The sequence below is a fragment of the Pipistrellus kuhlii genome, unplaced genomic scaffold (assembly GCF_014108245.1).
Source record: "Pipistrellus kuhlii isolate mPipKuh1 unplaced genomic scaffold, mPipKuh1.p scaffold_m20_p_6, whole genome shotgun sequence".
Taxonomy (NCBI): Eukaryota; Metazoa; Chordata; class Mammalia; order Chiroptera; family Vespertilionidae; genus Pipistrellus; species Pipistrellus kuhlii.
The window spans coordinates 54,206,416-54,233,424 of NW_023425562.1; the positions used below are offsets into that span (position 1 = coordinate 54,206,416).

The 27,009-nt window shown below is 55.9% G+C and overlaps 2 protein-coding genes across 13 annotated transcripts in view; one reads left to right on the forward strand and one right to left on the reverse strand.

Moving 5' to 3' along the window:
• The window catches only part of NOL4L (nucleolar protein 4 like), a 126,633-nt gene extending 111,845 nt beyond the window's left edge, over positions 1 to 14,788 (forward strand). For 5 of the 7 annotated variants that reach the window (XM_036418768.2, XM_045574888.1, XM_045574891.1 and 2 more), the window contains 6 exons: positions 2,460 to 2,737; positions 4,745 to 4,930; positions 5,018 to 5,209; positions 6,021 to 6,143; positions 6,450 to 6,651; positions 10,484 to 14,788. In XM_036418768.2, coding sequence (XP_036274661.1) covers positions 2,460 to 2,737; positions 4,745 to 4,930; positions 5,018 to 5,209; positions 6,021 to 6,143; positions 6,450 to 6,651; positions 10,484 to 10,704 — 1,202 coding nt within the window. In that variant the 3' untranslated portion in view covers positions 10,705 to 14,788. Of the gene's footprint in view, positions 1 to 2,459; positions 2,738 to 4,744; positions 4,931 to 5,017; positions 5,210 to 6,020; positions 6,144 to 6,449; positions 6,652 to 8,197; positions 8,971 to 10,483 lie in introns of those variants that run through there. The other 2 variants (XR_006740365.1, XM_045574887.1) reach the window with 2 other exon arrangements.
• Positions 14,789 to 19,135: 4,347 nt separating this feature from the next.
• The window catches only part of ASXL1 (ASXL transcriptional regulator 1), a 63,900-nt gene continuing 56,026 nt past the window's right edge, over positions 19,136 to 27,009 (reverse strand). For all 6 annotated transcript variants that reach the window (XM_036418764.2, XM_045574709.1, XM_036418763.2 and 3 more), the window contains 4 exons: positions 26,874 to 26,970; positions 25,483 to 25,588; positions 24,557 to 25,193; positions 19,136 to 23,854 (listed from right to left, as the gene is read on the reverse strand). In XM_036418764.2, the coding sequence (XP_036274657.1) occupies positions 21,050 to 23,854; positions 24,557 to 25,193; positions 25,483 to 25,588; positions 26,874 to 26,970 (3,645 nt within the window). In that variant the 3' untranslated portion in view covers positions 19,136 to 21,049. The remainder of the gene's footprint in view (positions 23,855 to 24,556; positions 25,194 to 25,482; positions 25,589 to 26,873; positions 26,971 to 27,009) is intronic.

Genomic DNA, 27,009 nt, shown 5'->3' on the forward strand with positions numbered 1-27,009 from the left:
GCCTCTGAGGGGGGCGGGGGCCACCACCTGTGGCTTCTTGGCTGGAGAGCCCAGGTGCACAGCCGTGGGAGAAGGACATTGGCAGCTCGAGAGTCTGGGCCACCGCCCTGGGCTTCTGCGCTGGGAGTACCCGCCTGTGTGTCCTCCCAGCACATGAGTCTCCTGCTTGCTCGAGCCTGGGGAAGCACAGGAACACATACTCCAGGGGAGACCTGGTTGGGATGCTGCCTCTGGGTGCAGTGACAGCTCCCCGAGGGCAGATGTGGTAACTGTTGGCCCTCCCAGCTACCTCAAGAGGAGGAAGATGCTCAAACAAGTGGCTTGCTGGGGGCGGTGCCGGGTGTGACGTGACATAGGAGCTCAGCGGATCGGCCAGTGTGCGTGTCCATCCTTGCCCGGCAGAGGGTCCGGAACATCAGGTGGGGGGCCCTCTCTGGCGACAGGCCCTGCCTGGTGGGAGGGCAGCTCTCAGGACGAATCCTGGGCCGTGTGAAGTGTCCCTGGGCGTGGCCAGGGCTTGAGTACCTCCTTCCCAGGAACAGAGGAAAGAGGAAGGTGGTGTTGAGCCAGGCCTGAAGGTTGACTGACACTTACTGAGCTGGAAGGAACATGGCAGACAGCAGTGCCCAAAGCAAAGGTCTGGAAATGTAGGTCCCGTGGTGGCCAGTGTGGCGGGACCTGGGCAGGGGAGCCACTGCAGGGGTCACAGGACCAAGAACACCCTGGGCAGGCTGGGGAGCAGGGGCTATTGAACAGGGCTGTGAGGATCAGGCCAGCGCTGGGAGACATAAGGGTGGGCCCTATGACAGAGGGAAGCTGGGGTTAAAGAGGGAGGGCAGTGAAGGGGATTGGGGGCGGGTGGGTACCCGCCCAGGAGGGCCTGCCCCTAGGTTGTAGTCCCTACTTTGTTTGCCAGCAGGGCCAGGGCCAGCACACAGTAGATGCTCAGTAAACCCTGCTTGGTCTGGGCTGGTGTTGGAGAGAACGCCCAGAAGAAAGCCAGACCCTGCTGTGATGCAGCAGGAGGGATGGGCCGTGAGGTCTCAGAGGGAGCAGGACCCAAGGCCCGGGAGCTTCGGGGTGTAGCTGAGTGAGGGGGTAGCAGCGGGCAGCTTTGCGCTGGAGCTGCCCCGGAGGAGGATGGAGGGAGTGGTGGCTCACAGAGGGCGGGCAGCCTGGCCCGGGGACCCGCGGTCGCCGAGGGGGAGGAGTGCCACTGGGCCCAGGCCTGTCCCATCCCCCTCTGCCCAGGGACCCGGCTGCTTGACTGGCAGTCCGGCCCCGCCCCCCAGGCAGCAGAAAGGCCAGTGATTGGCTGAGGTTTTAGAGCCACTCAGTCGCCATGGGGACGCTCTGGAGGCGCTGGTGCGCCCAGCACTGAAGACTAAATCTTCATAATCTACCGGCTGGAAGGGTGGGGGTGGGGTCCTGCGCTGCGCAACCCCGGCCTGAGAGCGGGGTGGCCTGGGACGGCCCTCCCCGACCGTTCTGGGTGCAGGTGCCGCGTGGCACGGGCACCACCGAGAACCACATGGTCCTCACCTGACACCGACCTGGGAGCTCCCGTTAGCGCCCCGGCCTCTGCTGTCTCAGCAGACCAAGCAGGAGGCTGGGCGGGCGTGGAGAGGGGCCTGGGATCCATCTGAACACGTCTCCTCGCCCCAGTTGGGAGTGTGCGCTCCCGGAGAGGCAGTGCTGTGCTCTCCACAGCAGGGGGCGACCTCGGCAGAGCTTTGTTGGGCTGTCACCTCAGGAAACCTGGGATGGCCACTGAGGTTGAGGTGCAGGGCACGCAGACCACACACCCTGCTGCACTGCCTCAGTGTCCAAGGTTCTGCACCACGAGCAGAGGGCAGGTCTGGGGCCTGTGCCTGGGCGCCTCCGCGGCCAGCACCGGGCTGGGCCTGCTCGCAGGAGGGAGCTGGGAGGTTACAGTGGAGCCATCCCCGCCGCCTCAGGCAGAGGAAGGAAAAATTCAGGGGCCTGCTGTAAAGAGGACGTCCTGTGGGGAAAGGGTGGGAAGGGGCAAGGTTGTGGTGAGCTGGGGGAAAAGGGGGGGGCCGCTGGCCAGACCTCAAGCAGCCTCTGGGGTGACCCAGGACCTCTGGTAGGCAGCAGACCAGTCAGACCTGAGGTCATAAGCACTCACCTCCAGGCCCCTGAAGCTGGGCCTCCGTGAGCCTGGGTGTGGTGTTGAACCCAGGAGGCCACGGCACCTGCACGCCCTGTGGCCACTCTGGTCCGGATGGGCCACGCTCATGGCAGAGGGGGCTGCCCCACCTCCGGTCGGGTTAGCCCCTTGGGGCAGCCGGAGGGACAGCAGTGCTCACCTCCTGCCAGGGACACCGGGCACGGGGCACGCCCTCCCTGTGGCTGTTGTGCCCCCGGCACCCTGGGGGCAGGTCCTGAGGAACAGCGGGTCCCGGGGTGGAGCCTCACAGCCAGGGCTCTCGTTCCAGACGACTCCTCCTCTGAGAGCGGCAGCGGCAATGGCTCCTCCACCCTGAACCCGTCCACGTCGAGCAGCACGCAGGGCGACCCCGCCTTCCCCGAGATGAACGGCAACGGCGCCGTGGCCCCCATGGACTTCACGGCCGCCGCCGAGGACCAGCCCATCAACCTGTGCGACAAGCTCCCGCCGGGCACGGCCCTCGGCACGCCCGCCTACCCCGCGGACGGCTGCGGCCCAGACGGACTGCGGAGCCGCGTCAAGTACGGCGTGAAGGCCACCCCCGAGGTGCGTGGGGCCGTGGGCCGCCTGCGCCTGGACCCCCCGGGGTGTGCGAGGCTGAAGGGAAAGTGTGTGTGTCCAGAGCTGATGCCAAGTCGGGGTGGTGAACAGGGTGTCTTTCTGAGGCGGCTCTGGGAGGGGAGACCATCCCGTGTGACCCCAGCAAGGCCCTCATTTCTCTGAGCCCGCGTCCCGTCTCAGAGTCTCAGAGGTGGGTGATGTGAGCCCTTCACCCACAAGACGGAGTCTGCTTTGAATAGCAGCACAAGTGCCACATCCGGCAGAGTCCCCAGGCCTCTGTTTCCTGGCTCCTCCGTGGGGGTGGGGAATGCAATGGACCAGGCCACAGGGGGGGCAGGGCAGGTGCTCCCACCTTTTGGTACTGCCTCCCCACCCCCACCCCCCTGTACTTTTTAAAAATTGATTTCAGAGAGGGAGAGAGAGAAACATCCTGCACACCCCTAGTGGGGATTGAGCCCACAACCCGGGTATGTGGCCTGGCTGGGAATTGAACTGGCCACCCTTGAGAGCACCCAACAAACCGAGCCTCACCTGCCAGGACACTGAGGTTCCCCACGATGGCGCAGCACAGCACCAGGCCGCACCCCTCCTGCTAGCGCCAGTGCCTTCTCGGAGCCCCGACGTTGGCTCCAGCCATGGCCCATCATCTTTCCTGTAGGGGGTTGGGGGGGGGGGTGGCAGTCTCTGGGGAATTCTGTGCGAGCAGCCGAGTGTGTGGTGGTTGCTGTGTGAGCTCGGGCCGTGGAGCAGGTACTCCCCTCTCTGACTGGGACTGAGGGAAAGGCAGAGCTGCTGTCCCAGTGAGCAAAGAGCTGAGGGCGAGTTTGCCCCCAGGCCTCAGGCCACGTGAATGAGCCCAGCGAGTAGGATGAGCGCTCGAGTGCCACCAGCAGCGCGCATCTTAGCAGAGGACTGGCTAAGGCGCAGTTTGGGACGTGACTTGCACAAGTCTTTTGACTCCATTGCAAGTCTGGCCTGAGCCAGTGGGAGGCCAGAGGACCTGGGTGTCGCTGTCCCCTTTAGAGTCTGTGTATGGATCGGAGATGGGCACCAGGCCAGCGGCTCCGGGGAGGCCGCGCCTGTGGGATTGGTCACAGGCAGGCCTGGTGCTGTGACCCCTGCCAGACCACCCTGTGGCCACACCGAGAGGTCTGACCGTAGCTGTTTGTTTCCTGGGCCCAAGCACCTGCTGGATGCCCACCTTGAGGACAGGGCCCATGTCCCGGGACAGCCTAGTCAGGATCCCAGTAAGTGAAGCCAGGACTTGCCAAAGGTGCAAACTTTCTAAAAGGCAAATGACAGTGTCCTCGGTGGGCACTGGGCTGCAGAGGTGAAAAGGGAAGGAAGCTGGAGGAGGGGAGTGCCGTCCAGGCTGGGGAGGTGCTGTGCCCTGTGTGTGCGCGCGACACCTGGTTGCCTTCCCCCCTTGTGTCCTTCCAGCGGGCTCTCCGTGTCTTCCTGCGGGGAGAGGGGGTGGCAGACAGGAGAACCCCCACCGGGAGCTTGGGGAATGCACTTTGCCTAATGGGCCTGTCGCCCTGGCTGGTTCTCTCTCCCGGCCCATCTGTTCCTCCTCCCCAGCAGACAGCACACGGCCGCTTTTGTGACCGCTTGGTTATCAACGCAGGGTTGCAGCCCCTGGGGGGTCGGGGAGGAAACCCCGAAGCCAAACAGATCTGGCACAACCAGAAGAGGCTGGCTGTTGGTGGGAACCCTTTCTGTGTCTGCCTTGCCTTCACACAATGTCATGGTGTGGGCACTGGCTGAGTAAAGCACTAACACCCTCCACTCAGTGTCTCCCCTCCTCTCCCCCCGCCCCGGACTCCAGGCCCTGTGTCCTTCCCACAGCCACGCTGCCCCGTTTCACAGGTGAAGGGGAGGGGACGTGCTCAGGCCTCGCAGCTTTGGCTCAGTGGCATGGGCTGTGCGGGCACCCAGTTCCTAAGCTCCAGGACCAGGAAAGGCCTGCCTGACTGCCCCCTCCTCTCCCAGTCCCCCCCGTACAGCTCAGGAAGCTACGATTCCATCAAGACCGAGGTCAGCGGCTGCCCCGAGGACCTGACCGTGGGCCGGGCTCCCCCTGCAGACGATGACGATGACGACCACGATGACCACGAGGACAACGACAAGATGAACGACTCGGAGGGCATGGACCCCGAGCGCCTCAAGGCCTTCAACGTGAGTGCCGGGGCGGCGGGCGGGCGGGCAGCCGGCCGGCCGGCCGCGGCCAGGGCCAGCCCTTCCCACAGCCGGTCTCTCCTGCAGATGTTTGTGCGCCTCTTTGTGGACGAGAACCTGGACCGCATGGTGCCCATCTCCAAGCAGCCCAAGGAGAAGATCCAGGCCATTATCGAGTCCTGCAGCCGGCAGTTCCCCGAGTTCCAGGAGCGGGCCCGCAAGCGCATCCGCACCTACCTCAAGTCCTGCCGGCGCATGAAGAAGAACGGCATGGAGATGGTGAGCCGCCCGGCCGGCCGGCCCTGCCCCGCCCCGCCCCTCCACCACACGCCCCGCCCCTCCACCACACGCCCCTCCCCTCCACCACACGCCCCTCCTTCTCCACCACACGCCCCTCACCCCCACCACACGCCCCTCCCCTCCACCACACGCCCCTCCCCTCCACCACACGCCCCTCCCCTCCACCACACGCCCCTCCCCTCCACCACACGCCCCTCACCCCCACCACACGCCCCTCCCCACCACCGCACGCCCCTCCCCACCACCGCACGCCCCTCCCCTCCACCACACGCCCCTCCCCTCCACCACACGCCCCTCACCCCCACCACACGCCCCTCACCCCCACCACACGCCCCTCCCCTCCACCACACGCCCCTCCCCTCCACCACACGCCCCTCCCCTCCACCACACGCCCCTCCTTCTCCACCACACGCCCCTCACCCCCCACCACACGCCCCTCCCCTCCACCACACGCCCCTCCCCTCCACCACACGCCCCTCCCCTCCACCACACGCCCCTCCCCTCCACCACACGCCCCTCACCCCCACCACACGCCCCTCCCCTCCACCACACGCCCCTCCCCTCCATCACACACTAGATGGCTGGGCGTCCCCGCGGCCAGACACTTTACCCATGATCCTCCCAGCGTTCCCGGAGCCAGCTCCGTGGTCCCTGTTTCACAGCGTGGTCCCTGAGATCCCCAAGGGGCCCAGCTCCATAGATAAGGGCCCTGAAGCCTGACCCCGGCCCTCCAACACCGCGAGGGCAGGGTCTCTGTGTGGCCCAGCACTAACCCCCATTCTGCCTGCAGACCAGACCCACACCTCCCCACCTGACCTCGGCCATGGCCGAGAACATCCTGGCAGCTGCCTGTGAGAGCGAGACGAGAAAAGCAGCCAAAAGGATGCGTCTGGAGATCTACCAGTCCTCGCAGGTACTGCTCACTGCTGGCCACGGTCGTGGCCGCCCCCCGGGCGGGTGGAAATCAGTCATTCCACAGACAGCGGGGCCCCAGTGAGAGGGCCAGGCGGCCTACCCAGAGGCAGCATCATGGAGCGGGATGGGGAGGGCCTGGGCACCCAGCCCTGCAGACCCAGGAAGGCCCTGTGTGCGATGACCAGGGGTGGGGACCGCCCTGCAGGACACAGCACTGCGTCCCAGAGGCTGGGGGGCCAAAGCCTTCATCCACCTGGTTGGCTCGCTGCCCTGCTAGGTCCTCAGTGTCTCCCTCCCCCTGCAGGACGAGCCCATAGCCCTGGACAAGCAGCACTCCCGGGACTCTGCAGCCATCACCCACTCCACCTACTCACTGCCAGCCTCCTCCTACTCCCAGGACCCCGTGTACGTCAATGGCGGCCTCAACTACAGTTACCGCAGCTACGGGGCCCTGGGCAGCAACCTGCAGCCCCCCGCCTCCCTGCAAACAGGAAATCACAGTAATGGTGAGTGAAGGGGGAAAGTCACTCCTTCCTGGCACAGGGACCCTTCCCATCTCAGCTTAGCCCAGTCCCTAGATAGGGAAGCAAGGACAACTTCAGCTGATGAAACAAACAAACCCTCCTCGGGGAGGAGGTGTGCTTTGTTCGTTGCACTGTGGGCCCCTCTGGTCCTGCCCCCCTATGGCCCTGTGAGCTGGGCACTGCGGTCCATCCAGCCAAGGCCCTGCTCTTTATCCAGTGGAACCCCTCCACACACACCCCTGCCTCCCTGACCACGGCTCAGCGAGATGGTGGAGCAGGACTCGGTGCAGGCCTGGCCCATTCACTGCAGCCTCAGCTCCGGACCTTACTTGTGAGGCGCAGATTCTCACCCGCCGATGCAGGGCCCAGCACCTGTCCCATCAGGTCCCCGGGCCATGATTCCCTAGGTGCTCCCCTACACTCTTCCCGAGTGACTCTGAGGCCGGCCGGGCCTGGACCAGCGCCGGAGAAATCCCTGAGCGGTAGAGACCTTCCCGTGGAGACAGTGCTCCCGAGTGGGGACTGGGGTGGAGATCTCAGGCCCAGGCCCACTGAGGCCAGGCTGCGGTCTCCCTGGGGGAGAAAAGCCTGGGTGATCTCCTGGGCGAGGCCCTTGGATTTTGTTCTGTCTGTTCTGATAGGTTGTAAGTAAAGGAGGCTGTGAACTGTACTCTGTCTGCCCCTGGATATTTGAACAGGAGGGCAGAGCAGTATGCATTTGGGGGCAGCGGGGCACAGGGCCCGGGATAACACCAAGTTGCTGCCTGAGGAGCAGTTGGGAACCCTGGTTCTAGGTCTGGGCCAAACAAGCCCGAGAATTCCTCTCAGACGCTGCAGGAGAGCCAGGGTGTTGCTGGTCAGTGACAGAGGGAACTGGCCCCTGCCCACCGCAGAGAGCCAGGCACCCTGCACTCACCTTGACCCCCACCCCACCAGGACGTATATGAGGTTCCTGGAAGATTCCTGCCTGGGCTTACTCTCATCCCTTCCTAATGCCTCTTAACCTAAAAATAAGAGGTGGCCCGGCCCTAATCCCTGAGAGCGGGGTGGGAGCTGGGCAGGGGTGCTCTCCTTCCGGAAAGGAGGGCCCCGACAGGCCCTGGGGCAGGCCGGTTAGAGCTTCTCGTCGCGCGTCAGGCTGGGCCGTCCTTCCCAGGCAGCAGGCGATGCTGATCGCCTCCACCTGGCGCCACGAGGCATGGCCTGTCGCAGGGCTGCAGCTGTCGGCCTGCTGCACTCCTCGCCCTGCTCACACCCGCAGGCGCCTCCCGAGCCCCCGTCTCCTGTGAGCACCCTGGTTCTTTGGAGGCGGCTGGCAAGGTCACTGAGACAGAGATCTGCCCATTGACCTCCTCGCCGGTGGGCACTGGGCTTGAGTCGGTTGGAGGAAAGCAACCAGTAACGGCTGGCTGCTGGGCCCCCAGTCCCACTCCCTCCCGTGCAGCCTCTAAGAAGGTGGTTCAGGCAGTTTGGCCGCTGGGTTGGGCAGCCACACAAGTGGCACCGAGCTCCTTACTTTGCTCATTAGGCTGTCATCTGGAGATGCAAATCAGCTTAGACAGACGTGGGCTCTGCCCGCTTGCCTGGTGTGCTGGGCTGCCCTCCCAGCAACCGCCTGGCAACTTGAGCGTCCTCCTGTAACCAGAGCCTGCGAGCAGAGAGCTCCGATCAGATGGGCCGTAGGAGACAGGACTTCCTCTTCTTGGGCTGTAGCTAAAGCCGAGGAGAGATGGACAGCCCTGAGCACAGGGGTGAAGAGGACAAGACTTGGGGATGGAGGGAGGAAGGAGGAAGCCCAGGGCCAGTTCACCACCTGTGCAGGCAGCTCTAGCCGCCCTCTGCCGTCCCCACGCATTGTCTGGAGGGACTGGGAGCTGCCCCAGAGGGAACCGAACCACCCCTTTCACTCGGGTCCAACCTCTGCCGCGAACGGTAGGGCACCCGGCTCCCACCAGCCTCTCATTTGGCTGCCAACAGGGGAGTGGGTCGTCTGCTTGGCTGCTGTTTCAAGCAAGTCACAACCCCACTCCTTCCTGGTTTCATTTTAACACACTTAACTCTTCCCTTGGCTCACAGTTCCAAGATATTCCTAGCAGGCCAGTACCTAGGGCCCACTTCCCTACGTCCACGTTCTCAAGGGAGAAACTAACCTCATGTGACAAACTGTCCCATCATAGACTCCCACTTCCTTCCCCATTTGGAGTCTGCACCAGCTCCCGTTAGCAGCTACTTCCCAGCCTTTCCCAACATGTTACTTCCGGTCTAGATGCCTCCAGTACAAGGGCTTGTCCCCTTCTCTCTAGAGCAGCACAGAAGCTGCCCCTGTAAATGCAGTGACGAGTGAGGCCGCCATGAGAACTGTCCTCGCGAGCCGCCTCCAGGCCTTGGAGGTGCCTCTGCACAGGGCTGCGGGGAGGGGACGGGGTACTGGCCTTGTCTGGAAGCCTCAGCTGCCAGATCCTCACTCCCCGGGTCTTCTCTGACCGAACACCTCGAAAGGCTGCTTCTCCAACCCCAGGGGCTTCCCTGTCCCCCGAGAGCCCATTCAGAAAGCATGGCACCTGTCCGAAAGCCCTTTCCCAGGGGCCTGTGCAGGCTGCGCGGCCACGGCTACACTGAGTTTCCCAGGCCAGCCCGTCCCCAGCACCTCGTCCCCAGTGCCTCCTCTCGTGCGGACAGGACCAAGGCCAGGGACGTCGCCTGCGGCCTCAGAGTGGAGGGCAGCCAAGCCCAGGCTCGCCTGTTTTAAAGCCAACGGCCCACCCTGTAGAGCTGCTTGGAAGAGGTGGAGAGGAACAGGGCCTGGTGGGCTCCTCAATATACACCCAAGTGTATTTCAGAAGATGTCAGACTCCCTCTTTCCTGCAAAGGGGAGGTGACTCCTCCAGACAGCACTTCTGGTCCTGTCCTGACCATTCTAACTCCCCCACATCCATCCCACACTCCCTGCTGTCCAGCAGCACTGACCTTCCCTCACTCGGGCACAAAAGACCTCCTCACAGTAAGGAAGATTCATGGTCCGTGATTCCTCTGGAGACAGGCATAGCCCCCTCCCGCGGGCTGCGCTCCTGGCCTCAGCCCCACCTCTTTCCCTCAGCCACGCAGGGCAGCGGCCTTGATTGCTTCTCTCCACTGGACAGAAGCCCCTTGCCTACCTGTGCATGTGTACACACACACACACACACACACACACACACACACACGGGTGGGTGTCATCCTGATCTCCTATGGCTCCTCTCTGGCTCTGGACTTACATTTGTCCCTCTCAGGGGTCAGACCCTGCTTACCGGCAGCATCTGACCACGTCTGTTGACAGCTGCCCCATTTGGGAGGGCCACACACATAGCTCACCTTCACCAGACACGCCAGCAGCCTGTCTGCTCGGGTAGCGTCAGTTCCTGCCGAAGCTCTGCTCACTTGGGAGACCTGCAGGGCCAGGTTGTGTACCTGTTGGGGGAGCACCGTCTATCTGCCTGACGGTCCTCAGAAAGAAGCAGAGGTGTGATCAGTGCCCGGAGCCTGTTCCCCGCCTGACACCACAGCCCGTGCTTTGTCATGTGCCACGCTGCCCTGGATGCAGAACCATGTGCATACGTGATCTTGGGGAAACTTCCCACCGCCAGGCCTCAGCTGCTCCCCTGTCACGTGGTGATGAGACGCTTCCTCCTTTGCAGGCTCTCCCTGAGGGTGAACAGAGAACCCCATGCCTCGTCCGCTGGCCCCAGGCCCCGTTCTAGGCGCTAGAGGTACAGCTATCCTGGGCCACAGCGGGCCCTCAGGCGTCCACTCCGCTCACCTCCCTCTCCCCCTGCAGGGCCCACGGACCTCAGCATGAAAGGCGGGGCCTCCACCACCTCCACCACGCCCACCCCCACGCCCTCCAGCAACAGCACCAGCAGGACCATGCCCACCGCCCAGCTCAGCCCCACGGAGATCAGTGCCGTGCGGCAGCTCATCGCCGGCTACCGGGAGTCTGCCGCCTTCCTGCTGCGCTCGGCGGACGAACTGGAAAACCTCATTTTGCAGCAGAACTGACCGGGTGGCACCTGGCGTGCACTCCCCCCCGGGAACGAGGCTGTCCCGCCCGACCCAGCTCCCGCCTCGCCAGTTGGTACATTTCGTTTTTTGAAAGAGGTGGGATCCCAGAGCTGTTTCTAGCCACACTCCAAGCACCTGAGACTTTGGGCACAAGGACACTTTTTTTGGAATCTCACCACACAGGTGCTCCGAGCTGCTTGGAAGAGGCCCGGGGGCAGCTCTGGAAGGGCCGGGCTCCCGGCCGGGCGCTGGGGTCGCAGCTCTAGTTAGATCCTCTTCGTGGGCCCTGGTGTTAGAATCCCACTCCCAGATAATTACCTTTCAAGTCTTAGGTGAGCAGAATCGCATATTTATTGAGAAAAACAAAGTGGACCCTTTCTCCCTCTCCCCTTAGTAATTTATTTTTTTGCAATGGATTCTTTTGTGTTTGTACAGATTGCCAGTCTGTGTCTGTCTGATCAGAAGGATGTCTCCCTGTGCCCTAACATTCCATATCACTACACTGGCGAGGGCGGGCCGCAGGGCGGGCGGCGGTGGGGCAGGCGCGGGGGCCATCCCTCTGAGCGCCCGGCACCACCAAGCAGGAGGACCTCACCCACACCCACGGCAAAGCAAAGACAAACCCACGCTCCCCTCTCCATCTCACAGACGCCCCAGCCACGGCCACCTGTATTCTACCTCACACTCCAGCGGGGGGCTTTTTCCAGGATGTGCCCTGAGCCTGTTCTGAATGGCTGTCTCCCAACCCCACACGGTGTGTGCCTAGGATGTAAGCCCGGCCCTCCCAGCTGCCCGACAGGACAGGGCCTGGGAGACGGAGGCCGGTCAGCGGAGTCCCAACCCTCACCTGCCCAGGGAGCCGGCCGAACACTCCCCGCACAGACCCAGGCCCTCAGGCCCCTGCTGGGAGACCCTGTTTCTTCAGGGCGAGCCTCTAGGTCTCAGGCAGCCACTGGCCAGGAGAGGCTGCTGGGCTCAGTTCCCATCCCCGGCCCCTGTGGTGGAAATTGAGGGGCCGTCATCCACCAGAGTAGCCACTTGGGCTCTCCTAAGACCAGCCCTTCTGGAGGGACCAGTCCTGGAAGAAGCCTCTGATCCCTGGAGTGTGAAAGGGGCAAAAGAAAAGGCTGGCCTGGTTTCCTTCCTCCCGACTAGGCACTTCCTCTTGCTCAGTGCAATACCTACCAGAGCTGCTAAACCAGGGATTCGCCCAGACCTCAGCAGGCCCCCGGGCCTCTCCGTGCAACACTCCGTAGCCATGACCGCAGCTCCGCGGCCGCCCCTGCCCAGAGCTGGCAGAAGCCCTCTGTTGCCTTTCCTCCCTCAGAGCAAAGAGGCCCGGGGCCGAGTGACCCTGGGACGGCCACTGAGAGCCACCTGACCCCAGAGTAGGTATCCCTTCTCGAGCCAGCTTCTCCACAGCCGGCTGCCTCCCGGCACTGGCAGACCACCCTCGGGAGGGCCGGGGCGGGAGCCCGTGTGCTGTCCCACCCTGTGCCTGCTTCCAGCCCCGAGGGGCTGGGGTGGGCTTTTCTCTCTCAAGTGGCCTCCAACACCCCATCCCACCACACCACCTCTGCCTTGCATCCGACCCACCCCCAGGCCTCCGGTCGGGGCCAGGACACCCGAGACTCCCCCTTAGCACAGCACAAACCCCAGTGCCCACGGCCTCCCCCACACCCAGCCATCTGCACAGCCATCCTCCACCTGCTCAGTACACTCCCTGACGTTTTAATTTGTGTAAATATTTATTTTTGTGTGTGAACAATATTACAAAGTAATCAGTAGATCTTTTGCAAAATGTTACCCCAGGCAATTTGTGAAATCTTAATGTTAAAAACTGGCAGAGACAATCGCCGCCTTAGAATTCTTGGTATCAATTGCTTAACATGTCATTTCTCCTCCCAGAGGCAGTGCCCACGCCAGGCACGGACGGTTTGCTTTTCTAACAGCCAGGAGTGAGGAGGCCTGGGGAAGGGGCTCCTGCCCCACCACACACGGACTAGACCTAAAGGTCACATAAGCTACAGTTTGAAGTCGCGCTTTTCTGAGTTTAGGCTGCCCTAGCTGATCACCTTCAGCCCACCGAAAGCTGCGGTAAGAGCGAAGCTCCGTGTGTGTAAGAAAGGAAAGGGACGCCGGCGGCGCTGGTCCCGGCTCCCCGTGGCTCCCCGTGGCTCCCCAGGGCGGGTCTGAGGTGGGGTCCTTCCCCCTGTAGTTGCGCCAGAAGCCCTGGAGAGGGCAGCATCGGGAGTGAGTCACTGTGTGAAACAGGATCCCATTAGCTAGTCCAGTCAGGGAACTTGTTCTGTTTGGCTTTTGTTTTAAAAGATGCAGCTTCAAGCCCAGTCCCTCTCTGCCTGGCTTGGAGAGTACCTAAGAGCTGGTTCTGCTGAACCTCACTCCCACTGCCCCCTCCCCTCCTCCCATCACCCCAGGGGCAGCCTTCTCCCGAAGCCCTCCCCAGAACCTATTAGTCACCTGGGACCCAAAGTGTAAAAGATAATGCGAGTAGAACACACCGGTCCCAGAGTCTTTGCAGGGGCCTGATCCCGAGAGGAGAGAAGGCAGAATCCAGAGAATGGGGATTGGTCTTAGACCAGAAAGGGGGCGTGCCTGAAACTCATTTACCCTCACTCTCTGACGAACAGACTGCACATCCTAGGACAGCAGAGGGGGCAGGGGTTGGGGGGAGAGGCAGGCAGGGGGATTAGAGGACTTCAGACAGGTGGAACCCGGCCATCCCTATTCCCAAGGGCCACTTACGACTCCAGGGGTGGTTACAGGATTAACTACCAGTTCATTTTCAAAATGCTGCTTTGAACTCAGAGGGTTGATACATTTAATTTGTAATTTTTTGTAAAACTTTTTACAAGATAGTAAAGTATTTCACCAGAATACCAGTTTCAATCCGTCCATGGTCTGATTTTTATATAATTTAGTGGTGCTTTAGAAACTTTGTTTTCGTTGTTTCTGGGCTAAACAGCTCAATCCTTTTTCGCCTGTATCTACCTAAGACCAATGTGAACCTTTGTATTTTTGCTCCTAATTTTGGACTCAGTGAAAGTGTACTGTTTACATGTACAGATGCCCCAGCCCCGTGTGTTCTGCAGACTCGCTCTTGAGGAGGAAGGTGCACCTCACTACGCTCATCTGCTTAGCAAAGCCACGAACAAAAACCTCTCACTTTTTACTTACGTTTCCACCTAAAAACAAAAACAAACCTACCACACACACAACTCGGATTTACCGAAACACACTTTTCTAAGCTCAGAAAAATCTCTGTGTAAGCAGATGGCCCGCATGCGCCTGCATGTGGTCGGTTTAGAGGCAGGGCCGGGACAGAGGCCTCCCGTGTCATCGGCGGGGACTGCACGGCAGGTGGGCAGTGAAGCAGGACTGGGCTGCACAGCGGTGGGTGGGATGGTTCTCCCAGCAGCCTCGGTGGCAGGTGGTCAGCAGTCCTCTGGCATCATTCAGACGGTGCTGGGAGAGCGCCGACTCCCTACCTGGGCAAGACTGGAAGAGTCTCCAGTGCAGACATGAAGACACTTCAAGGTTCCCCTGGAGACATCACCTCTGGCGAGGGGCAGAGGGCTCCAGACGATAAGCATATGGCACTTAAGGCAAACAATGGATGGCACCAACTTTTAAAGGTGACTCTTTATTACTTAATCAGTGGCTTCACCTCTAAATTATATTTTTACAGATATGCACCTATGCAACTTAACGTGGCTCTTCTAAGCAGGTGAGAACTTCCTCTTCAACGCTCTATAAAAATCCTTTGTGTTCTATATAGTGAGTTTTTCCAGTAAATGTGGCTCAATATTTTAATTCTTAGACTGTGTCTTCTCTATGTGATGCAACTAAATTCTGTTTTGTTTGTGGAATGACTAGCACAGGCCAACTCCCTCTCCCCTCACTTAACAAAAGACCAATGAGCTGTTAATCGAGCTGTTTCTCCATGGTATTACTTGCTAAATGCACTGATTTCATAAGTATGTGGAATCCTTTTTCTTTTGAATCTGTATATCATATATAAGACTGAATCTACTTAATAAACACTGAATAACAAACTGAACGTGTCCTTCCCACGTGTCCTCTCACAGCCACACTGACAGCTAGACCTCTTCCAAACCTCGCTGGGCGCTGAAACACCCCCCACTGGTAGACGCCACCTTTGCTTAGCCCGGCAGCGAGCACACGGAAGGTCCTTCGGCACCTGGCAGCTAGAAGGGAAGGAAACGCATCTTCCCTGGTGCTCGCCAAGCGCCTGTGGGCACCATGTTGCAACCTCGCCATGACCTTCCCAGAGTGGTGCCCTTGCCTCCACTGGCAGACGAGTCAGCAGGGCGCCCGGGGCACGCCTCGCCTAAATTCCGCCGGTGACCAAGCCAGGCCTTCAACTCAACCGTTTGCCTGTAAACCGTGCCCATCCCCCTCCCCAGTGCGCAGCTCTTCAACCGTCAGAAACCAAACCCGCCTGCCAGGCCCACGGGCTGGCTGGGAAACTGGTCCTGAACCTTCACTACTGACATTCCACTCGACCCCAAACCCCAGTCCTGCCCTGAAGGGGACAAAAAGGCTGCTTTTTCCGGAGACGTGTACTTTTTCCATCCTATACATATCACTTAGGTTAAACTTTAAAGCAAAACTTACAGGAATATGGGTAGGAACAAAACTGCCATGAGTTTAAAAACAAATTTGACTGAGTTAAATGCATAAACATAAGTTTTACTGTTAAAATTGTGCCACACACTGCACACAATATGGAAGTTGTTTTCAAAACATTTTTCCTCATGGCAGAATAATCTATTCAATATTTAAAATATAAATTCTGTGCAGCTGCCAAATACATTAAAAAGGAGAAGAGCCAATGGTTTGAACACCCCGGAGTGCACCTGGGGGCTGAGATTCAGACCAATAGTAGTAAGTCCAGTCAAAGCAGGGAACCTCTCAGACCCTCTCCGTTCACGTGCATGTCGGGGCCACGGGCAGCACATCCTCAGTACCGTGAAAAGGTCTGTCCTGAATCCACCGCTGCTGAGCGTTACCAAGGACCATACACCCCAACGACCTGGGACGACACCTACAGAATCCAGACCAGCCACACACGATCGCACTGGTCGACCAGGACGGCACTTACCTCGGAGGAAGCCACAGCTCCATGAGAACACTGGGATCCTGGGACCAGAGAAGGCGCTGGAGAACGGAGGCACTGCTGGATCCCCGTCTTCTTTAACGGAGCTCCCGACCACGGCTGTCCACAATGTCCAGGACGTCGAAAGGAGTGCCCCTTAGAGCAGGGAAAGCATATACACAGCGAGCAAGCAGGCCACCTCACTGCACTCAGTGGACAGGGAAGAACACGCATGCACTATAGGAAAGGAAACCTGGAGCAACACTAGTTCATCTCACACACCTGACCTCCTGCTGGCTGTTTACTCCAATTATCTCACACACACACACACACACACACACACCCAAAAACATACAAAAAACAACTCAGTTTTGAAAGTACAAAACTGGTGTGGATGCAAATGTCACAAAGACTGGTAAAGTTAGGAAACCAGTGTACACAACAGAAGTGGCAATGGTTTCATTTTTAATTCTGACCTTTTAGAGATCTGAATTTAGATTGTTTCATGGTGTCTTACAGTACATAAATCCAGTTCCCAGAAACGCTAGCTAACTTCTATCATACATACCATCAGAGCCCAAACGACATCAAGGGAGCATCTTCAATTCCTGGTTTCTGGCTCACTTCAGGAAATACTAAAAACAAAGATCTTTCATTTGTAGAGGCCAGATACACGGAGACAATGATAACGGGACCTGACTTAAAGCAGCATAACAAACCTTGACAAGTAAAAGAAAAATTTAAGTACTTTAAAATGTACTACAGAAGCTTAGTAGTCACCGAAACTTAGTCATTTCTCCCCTCCTTGATCTCTTGAATAAACTCAGATTACCGTATTTTTCGGACCATAAGACGCACTTTTTCCCCCCCCAGAAGTGGGGGGGAAAAGTCCCTGCGTCTTATGGTCCAAATATAGCCTACACATATACTTTAAAAAAAAAGTTTACTTGCCCGGCTCTAAAATGGTTCTAAATGCTGCTGTTTACTTTACAGGGTTGATTACATGTGTTTATGACTGTGATGTTGGGTTTTAATGCACATAAAATATTTTAGGACACTATTTGTTTCAGAATCTTTTTTTCTTCATTTCCCTTCTCTAAAAACTGGTGCGTCTTATGGTCCGGAGCGTCTTATGGTCCGGAAAATACGGTAGGTTTATCATCAGTCAGAGGCTCTTAAGTGAGAGGCCCCAGGTGCCTAAGGAGCTCTGGCACCCTGATAATATGCACAACTTACAACAACTTACAACTCGCATTCCTGGAGAGGGCCCAGACCTTCCATCATCCCATCAGGCTCCCATTGTGTTCCCAGAAGGCCAAGAGCCACTGCACTGGCAGCTTTTTGTTCCTCTCCTTAAAAGAAAACTTTTTAAATTAATTTCAGAGAGGAGAGGGAGATAGATAAATCAATGAAGAGAATAATCCATCGGCTGCCTCCTACACTCCTTCTACTGGGGATGGAGCCCGAAACCCAGGCCGGGAATCCAATCATGACTTGGTTCATGAGTCAATGCTTAACCACTGAACCACACAGGCCAGTCTCTCCTTTTTTTTTATACAACTTCTGTCCACCTTTTGGTAGAGATGTTTATTTCATGCTTTCACATTGATCCATAGAGCCCTAGCTGGTTTGGCTCAGTGGACAGAGTGTCAACTTGCAGACTAAGGGTCCCGGGTTCAATTCCAATCAAGGGCAAATGCCTGGGTTGTAGTCTCGATCCCCAGTGGGGGTGTGCTGGAGGCAGCCAATCAATAATTCTCATCATTGATGCTTCTCCCTTTCGGAAATCAATAAAAATATATTTTTTAAAATAAAAATAATTAAATAAAATCAACAAATTGATCCATATAGATGAGAAGAAGCCTTAGACACTATCAAGGTTTGGCTTCAACTATTAACCAGTTAAATGCCACACGTCCAAATCAGAAACCATCCCCACACGCCACGATAATTTGAATTTAATTGGATCTATAGACACTAATGGCATGCAAAGTGTTAATCTCTAAGGTCATAAAGTCCATACAGGAGGACAACACAGCCTGTGCCACCTCCTCTCAGGGCACAAGCAGGCAGATGCTTGCTCCCCCAAGCCCCTGATGCAGGCGGCTACTCTGTTAAGCACACCCCCCCCTCAGGCTGCGTCTTTCTCAAGAGCAGGTTGGACATGACGACACCTCAAAAAGGCCACTTAAGTTTTCATATTCGGAAGCATTCGGTTTCCTTGTCCTCTGAAGGAAATGTCTCCACCACCAAGCACTCCATCTCTAAACACTGAGGCCACGGGCCAGATGTCCGCCACAGCTCCCCTCGGGGTGAGGGTCAAGCGAGCGCCTCTAGCTTCCACTGTAAATTCTGTGGCGATTGTCTGGCTTGGCGCATTTCACAGTCTGGGGTACTTACTTTGTGCCAGGCCCTAATAGCTTTATGGAGATACTAACCCCATTCAGAGATGGAAAAGTCGGCAGAGGCCGAGTAACTGGCAATCACAGTGAGTGGACAGCAGGGTCTGTACTCCAACCCTCTGCACTATTCTGCCTCGCTGATGAGATGCAACTCTGGACCCTAATACCTTCTGAACTCCTGCACAGACCCTGACATGAAGGCACATGGACACATCTTCACCACCAGGTGGCTGCCCAGTCACACCTGCAGCACCACCAACTGCCCTGAGGGATCCCACCACACAGTCCATTTCCTCCCACTCATAGGAAACAAGTCAACGGATCCTTCTTTTAGTTCATCTTTACTTCCCATCGTGTTGTTTTTTACTTTCGGCATACTTAGATTCTATGAAGCACAAAATCATGTATTTAAGTACTCCAGGACTTTAAGTGTCTGAGGACTGAAGTCAACCCCTGCAGGCTGGCTCTCTCAGCCTCGGTCTGCAGGCAGCACTTCCCTCACTGCTGGCTGCTGCTGCACAGATGTCCATCCATGTTCATGGCTTTTCAAGGTCAGAACTGTTCACCCTCCCTCAGGTCGTCATCGGCCAGGCCATTAGGAAGCTCTCGAGCAATCTCAGGCTCAGTGAGGCAGTGGAGATGAGCATCCTCACCTCTTTCATTCATTTCCGCTCCAGTGCAGTGGGAGCCTGCCAAGTCAGTCTGAAGAGTGAAACCGACAAGTTATGCCTCCAAGTCTCACCTCACAAAGGAGCTCCTCACACCACACAAGCTTCAGAGCCAAGGTGAGGGAGCCGGCACATGCAGCTTCTCCTCTCCAGCTGAACCTTCCTCTCCTCCGGGGCGGGCGGGGGGAGGGCAGCCACAGAAGATGACGGAGACTGAGTGCAGGTTGTACAGGTTTATTTTTCCAAACCACAGGAGACATACAAGAGCAGCGCTTTCTCTGGGCAGCCCCATGGACTAGACCCTAGAGTGGCCTCAAAGGTCACAACAGAAGGAAGAAGAGGATCAAACACGCTTGGGCCTCTGCTCCCTGTCTTTGGTAAACAGACGCTTAAAGTTGACAACTTGGACTAGGCCAATACTGCATTTAACTCACCACCACATCACTGCCAACTTCTCACTCATGCTTCAGATGACAAAAAATGCCACGCTGGATGAAATGGGAACGGGGAAGACCTCTCAGATGAAATGAGATCTGAAGTCATACCAATTTTATACTTCACACCTAAGCACTCACACAGGGAGGCTGGGGTTGAACAAGGACTCAACTCCGCAAGAAGCTGAGATACAAGAAATAAGGCAGGAAGCAGGGTGGGAAAGACAACTATGGAGACATCTATTTGTTAGAAATGTGTTGGGGAGAGGCAGGTAGCAGGCCTGCCTGTTTCTTCCCCCACCTGCTGTCAAAATGAGCTCTACGCCCCGAGGAGCACGGTCCCAGGTATTGCTGACAGGCGGTGACCCTGGAGCCAGATCTGAAGGCCCACGTGGGGCTGCCCAGGGCACTCACCCTCGAGTTCAGAAGCACTTAACACTGGTGGTGGTGATTTGTCACATATGGCAGTGAGCAGCCAGTGAAGATTGGAGAAGAGATGTGAGGAGCAAGATGCATTTGCTCAGCAGTGGACAGGCAGGCTGACTCTGGCTCTGCAGGCTGCAGCGGGTCCCCTGGGTGACCGTGACAGGGCACCGGGCCAACCTGGCAGATGACCAGTTAATCACTCAGGTCGGGCAGCACAGCACGCAGTGGCTCTGACACAGGTGGAGAGAAGTCTATCACACCACTTTAATGCAATGATGCCCGAAATGTAAAGTAAGGGAGAGACGTTCGTGTTGTCTATATAATACATCCATTTACAGAATCGGCCAGTACTGTGTACAACATATAAATACATGATAAAACATTAGAGGTGCATAGAGCATACTTACAGAAGCCAAAAAATTCACTTTATACATCCAAGTATAGAGTTAAAAATATAAAAATAAGAAACACACACTGCTTTGAAATGTAAAATGATTTTTCACATACATAGGTGTGTGGAGATGCCCGCTCCCATGAGTCCAAAGTGACCGGGAAGGTGTCAGGCAGAGGCATTCACTTGCCAAACATCTGGACATCTGACTTACAAGGTCTACAGGTGGGATTTTAAGATAGATGACCTATTGTCCACGCAGGTCTACTCAAAGGTTCCAAAAGCTCCCGTGGGCCAGTGGGTTGTAATGAGTCAGCGAAGTCCCATATTTGCTTCAGTAACAGAACCAAAGGTTAAATCCATCAACTGGCATCAGAATGAACTGTGACCCTGAGGTCAGCAGGTACTTGAGCCCCCTGGTGGGCACTGCTGGGAGTTATCTTAACCCTGTGATGGCTCTTCCCCAGCCATCACCTCCCCAGAACAGCAGGAGGCAAGGTGGCAGGGAGGGGGCGGTGGAAGACTGACATTTCTACTTAGTTCAGGTCGGTTAGTTCCCTGTGTGGAGAACCACCTTTCTTCAGCTTCAGGTCCCTCTGGGTGCCAGGCAGGCCCCTACACCTCACCAGGCTCTGTCTACACGAGGGCTCAGCGGGCCAGTTGCAGCCCAACCAGTTGCCCTGTGGGAAGCCCCTCCAGCAAGACAGGAAGGTTGCTCAGTGACAGAGGCCGTTAGCACTATAAGTTTTAGGGAGAGGCAAGAGTGCTCCTGCCTGAAGAGACAGTCTACTATATCAATGATATTCTGTATACAGGCTTAAGATCAATCATTATCAAAATACACACACTAAATATACAACTTTTCCTATGGCCATAATTTATTATCTTACCACAAGGCACAATACACAGAGCTTGGAGGGTCCAATACAGTCGTCATGACAGAACGCACCACAGCCCTGGCACATGATCATGGCTTTCAGGCTGCACGCACATTGGAGCGAGATGCTTTCCACTGTGCTGCTGTCGGTGAACATTTGCAAGGAAAGTGATGCACTGTGGTTCGCACCAAAGTTTGCTTTGTGGCTCAGCTGCACCACACTTCCAGCAAGGCCTTTGGGAAAGGCTGAGGAGCTGGAGGAATAATTAAAGCTGGTGGAACTTAGCTGGAGTTTAGAAAGCTTCCCATAAAATGCCTGTTTAATGTTGAGTTGGGAGGGGATAGAAGAAGGCTCCAGAGGCTGGCTGAGCCCTTTCCCAGGCTCTCGAGGCAGTTTCCAGAAGGGCAGGTCAAGGACAAAGGGCATCGCTTGCAAGTGATCCACCAGATCCCGAGGCCCAGGCCCAGCTTCGTTTCTGTTCTCTGCGTCTGCCTTGAGAGGCGCCCCCACAAAAGTCTTTTCACTCTTGATGCTGCCAACAGAGGCAGGTGGTGGCTTTGGAGCCCAGTCTTCCCTGGCGGTCTGCACAGAGTTTTTATTTGGCCCCAACTTCCTACTGGGAAATCCAGGAGGGGCACCGGCGGGCAGCGGCACTGGCTCCACAGGCTTGGGGCACTGAAGGGCTGCAGCCAGGTTCCTGGAGCCAAAGAGCTTCTTCCCTTGACCTCCAGCACTGTTCTGGTCACCCCGGGCCCAACCTGTCTGATCAGGACCCAAGGAGGTCACATTTGGAGATGAGAAACAAGGGGCTCTCGAGGTAGTGAGATTTCCTGGACTTTTGCCTGGGGCAGCATTTGAATTACTGCCCTGGGGCAGATCTCGGCCTTTCTTCTGTTCTTCACAACTGAAGGAAGAGAACTGCTCTTTGGAATCCACTTCTATTTTCCCAGAGGCAGCTGTCGGATTGGTCACTGGATAGAAGGAATCTGAACTTGGGACCATCTTGGAAATCTTTGGGGGCATTCCAGGAGCCTGGGTGGCCTCCAGTCTGGCAAGACCAGTGTTGGCTTCACGGCTATTGGGTAGAAGAGGTTCCTTCAAAGCTCTTCCAACCACACAACTGTTCCCCCCTGGATCTTGCAAAGATCCCATCCCCTGCTCTTTGGCAAGTGGGAGTCGTGGGGGTTCCAGTTTGCTGCCAGAGAGGGCTGGAGGAAGAACCTTCTCTAGGGGCAAGTTGCCCTGCAGCAACTGCATCACAAGTGGGTTAGTGGCCTCCACTGAGGACCCAGGCCTGCCCAGGGACACAGGCCTTGGCTGGTACTCGGTACTGGCCAGCAGCAGGGAATCTGGGATCTTTTGGGGGACTGCGCATACGCGAGACACCCAGCTCTGAGGAGCAACCATCCTGTCTGTCCTTTTAACCAGACTATGGTCACCATTCACTTTGGCGAGTGAGGCAGAGTGGTTCCAATCGTGTTTCTCCTCTTTGTCCACCACCAAGGACCTCTCCATCACTGTGGCTTCAGTGGGGTCAGCCTCACTGCTATTCTCAGAGAGGTGGCCTTCAAAGTCAGAGGCTGTGTCGGTGGACTCGCTGTGAGGACTCAGTGCTTCAGAGTCTCCATTGATTTTCACTTTTATAACTTCCACCTGTTTGCAGTCGTTACCTAGGCTGTTACTGCACCCGTGAGATGGCACTGTCTCAAGTGAAGGACAGCTAGGGAGATCCAAACCATCTTCAGCTGTCAAACCCCCAGGCAATGCAGGAATGAGGGGAGCAGCCTTCTTCCACTCTTCTCCAACCTGGGGCTGTACAGATGGAATGTTCTCCCTGGAGCCTGGCTCGGGCTGTTCCACATGAGAGAAGCCAGCCTCAGTTTTCAGGTCTTCTTGTTGAGTAGCACTTCCCTTCATGGGTGGGCATGAGTCATCAAGTCCTAATGGTCTGTCCTGTAGGCAGCCAGTCAGTGAGGAATCAGGGGTAGAACTGGGGGTCACATTCACAGGATCCTTCACGGTTGGATTACCGTCCCGGTCCAGAGCCTGGCCAGTTCCTCCTTCTAATACATCATCCCCCACCAGAGACTGAATAGGACCACTGTCAGGGGGAAGAGTGGGTCTTTGCTCCTCATTATCCCTTTCCCAGGAAGAGATATTAGACTCACCTTCAGTCCTAACATCTAGATGCAATGTAGGCTGCTCAACTGATCTCTCAGGGGCTGTGGTTTTGGAGGACAGTGGGGGCGAAGCCTGGCATGGCTGGTCCCCAGTGGGAGCGATGGCGAGTTGGGAGACATCTTCTCGCCCAATTGCATCTGGTGCCCTCTGTAGTAAGCAGCTCTCCTCCTCTCGGAGAGAAGCCAGGTGCTCTCTCCTGGCTCTGGGTGTAGCGGTTCCAACCTGGGTGTGTTCTCCATTTAGAGGACAAGGCGGCAGTAGTTGTGTTCGCTGTAGATCTGACGCACACTCTCCAGGGGTGCTCGGGGCTCCTCTGGGCTCAGGGTGGCCACAGGCCTCACCACCATCACCACTGCTGCTGCCTCTGCCACCTCCCTCATCGGTGGTCCTGCCGTCACCTCCACCCGGGCCACCCCCCCCTCCGATGGCAGTGGTGGCCGCCTCTCGATGGCAGTGGTGACCTCTCGCCCCTCGGATCTGCAAAGCACGGGCTTTAATGTCTGCGAGGGTCCGGGCACCAGTCCAGCCCCGGCAGGAGGACTCCGTGATGGGGACAATTCGGGGGCATATCTGGTAAGTGGGCTGACCTTTAACCACCCAGGGTGGTTTGATACGTGAAAGTTGTATCTGCAAGAGAAGAATTAGAAAACAGTTTTAATTGACTGGATGTTCTGACCTAGGCACTATAAAGCTAAATTGGGAGTCTAGAGAATTAAATCATTTCCCTTAACACATTGCGGACCAGTAGCTTTACCCAGTGGCCAGATAAGTTTCTATTGAATGAGTACAAAAGTTTTACATAAATGTTAAAGGCAAGCTTTAAAATTAAATACCCATTACATTTTGAAGTTATATATTACATGTCCTTACAAGCAATACCTTTTTAAAGTATGATACTTTGTAAAACACTGTGTAATATGAAGGGAGAATTCTTGTGATCCGTCCACAATGTGTTAAAAATGAAACTGGCGTGGTAAAATGGCGGTCCACAACAGCACACCATTCTCAGAAGGCTCTGCTCAAGAGCTGTTACATGCGGCACTTCTAAATTTAATTTCTGGTGGGACTATGGGAGTCACTACACAAAGAACCTACCACCACCTAATAAAAAATGAAAAATGTAACCCCCCACAGGATTCTGAACTCTAGAGGTAACTTCAACAGAGTGAACAAACCAGTGAAGCAGGGAAGACCCTGATCCCCAATTGTCAAACTGGTCTCAGGAATGGCTCTCTTATAGAGAACTCTACACGCCCACTTAATCAACACAAGGGTCCTGCAAAGGGGCTCCACCAATCTCCTGGCCCCAAAGGGGAAACGGCCTCCTACCCTGATGGGCGGGACTTTGGGCTCCTCTTTGGTGGGCTGTGGCTTTTCGGAGTGAACACTTTCAATTGTGTTACGAAAGGACTGACGATCTTCAAGCCGGGGCTTCTTTTCGGGAAAGGATGCAGAGGCTGCCTCCTCAAAGGATTTCCTCTTCTGATCTTTAGGTTCCTGGTCAACAGTCTCCTGCTGCAAGCTGGGAATTCTGTCTGGAGAGGCAGAGGCCCGTGGCAAGTCGTCAGGATCGGTCTGGATTTGAGAAGCCCCCGCTTCCACTGTGAATCTGGGGCTCTCGGAGTCGGGCACTGCAGAGGATGTACCAGGCAGGTGGGGACTGCCTGCCCCTGCTGAGTCAGTCTTAGCCTTCCCATCCTTCCCATAGAGGGGGATGTCGGGTGTCACAGACTGTGTGTCTTTAACGATCCCTCCTTGTTCTAGCTCCTGTTTTTTGTACAGATTCCTTCTGGCCCTGGTTCGGAGATCTGGCCGAGAGCGTTTCTTGAAATGCCCGTCTCGCTGCCGGGTGGCTGGACCACGCTGTGGCCGTGCAGATCCTCCTGGGACGCGCAGGTCGCTCTTGATTTCAGCCTCCTCCGGGCCCACGTTCTGCTGCAACAACTCTTCTCTGGCCAAACCTAACCTGCAAACCAAACTCACACCGTCAGTTACAGGGCAGAGAAAGCATGCTTATTTTATCTACATGAATGTCGCACTCAGATATTAGATATCTCAGAACAAAGTGAATCTAAACGGTGCATAACATTAACATAGGCTCTGGTAGCTTCCTTCCCTATGGCATTAGGCTACACGAGCCACATCATGGCCATCTCCACATTTTCACCCAGTACAAAAGTATGCATGATTTGGAGAACATCTGCCTTTATCCCCCTAAATCCCAGACCAAGACTCACAGCAACCAAGTGCCTTACTTCTGTCCATAGTAGTCCTCAAAGAACTTTTCTTTCCATTGTTCCACCTTCTTTTCCTTCTCCATTTCCTGTCGTATCCTGACTTGCATCTCATGAGTGAATTCACCTAGAGAGAAATAAAACTTTTGAGTACATGCATTCAGGATATTCATATGTCTTACGGAAAGTAGTTCTACTTCCTGAATTTTCAAAATACATATGACTTTGATAAGTTTAGAGATTTTTTTTTTTTTAACCCTCACTATCTTCACACTGGTTCTTGTCTCCTCTAAAGTATCTCTCACATCATGCTTTTCTCAGGACAAAACTAACATGTCTGTTACAAGGGAAATTTAGTCTTCAAAACAGCAACACGTTGTTCAAAGGAGCAGAAAAAAACCAAGGAACCATTCTCACTTCCTATGCAGAAAAAAGTTAACCTAGCAGGCCTGATTGCTTATCCTTAGAAAGGGCTGCTTACAAGGTTGGCCCTTGGCCGAGATCTGGGAACCTGGATTTGGGGAGGGTTCCCACCCCCAAAACTGATATGAACAGCTCACTGTGTCTAAACTGTTTCTGCAAACAATATGGTTTGTGGCGGGCAACTGCTTTCCTTTGGGGAATTTGGAATTTGGGTATATGCCAGGCACAGGCATGCTACTTGATCAGCCCTTAATAAAACCCTGGGCACCAAGTCTTTAACAAGCTTCCCTGGTGGACCACATTTCATGTGTGCTGTCACAGCTCGGTGCTGGGGGAACGAGCGCATCCTGTGTGATTCTACCGGGGGGGGGGGGGGGGGGGGGGGGCCCTGGAAAGCTTGCTTCTGGTTTCCCTGGGCTTCACCTTTGCTGCCTTCGCTCTGCGTTCTTTCACTGTAATAAACTACAGCCATAAAGAAGACGCTGTGCCGAGTGCTGTGAATCCTCCTAGTCAATCACTGGACCTGGAAGAGGTCTGAGACTTCCTAACACATTCTCCTTGCAGCTTCCCCACAAAACTACAATAAATTAATAGAAGCTAACAGTCACTCCAAATGGCGATGTCTAAAAACAGAGCATCTGATAAAGATTAATATTGTAGCTCAATGCCTCAGGTGCACTTTCCTCCACCCACCCAGACAACTGCATGTTTAATGGAAACAATAGGAGTTGACAGGTTTAATGATGAAGAGGCAATGAGGATGGATATATACACACAAAACAATGAAAGCCCCAATACCCTGTACCTTAGAAAGCCATGAAGCACATTAACACCTGCCACATTTATTAGTGTTGTGAGGAAAACCTGCCTTACACTAAATACCCCTTGGGAAAAAAGAGAAATTGGTAAAAATGGGGTTTTTAGAAAACAAATGATACCACACATGGCAGGTACCTCTCAAACTATCTGAGATGAGAGCGTCTACTTACCATCAGCCAGGCGCTCCCGCCAGCTCTGAGCCGCATGGGTGAAAAACTCATTATTCAGCGCACTGCTGCTGAGACGCAACAGGCCATCCGTCCCCACCTAGAAGGATCAGGCAAAAGACCTGGTAAATAAAAACTT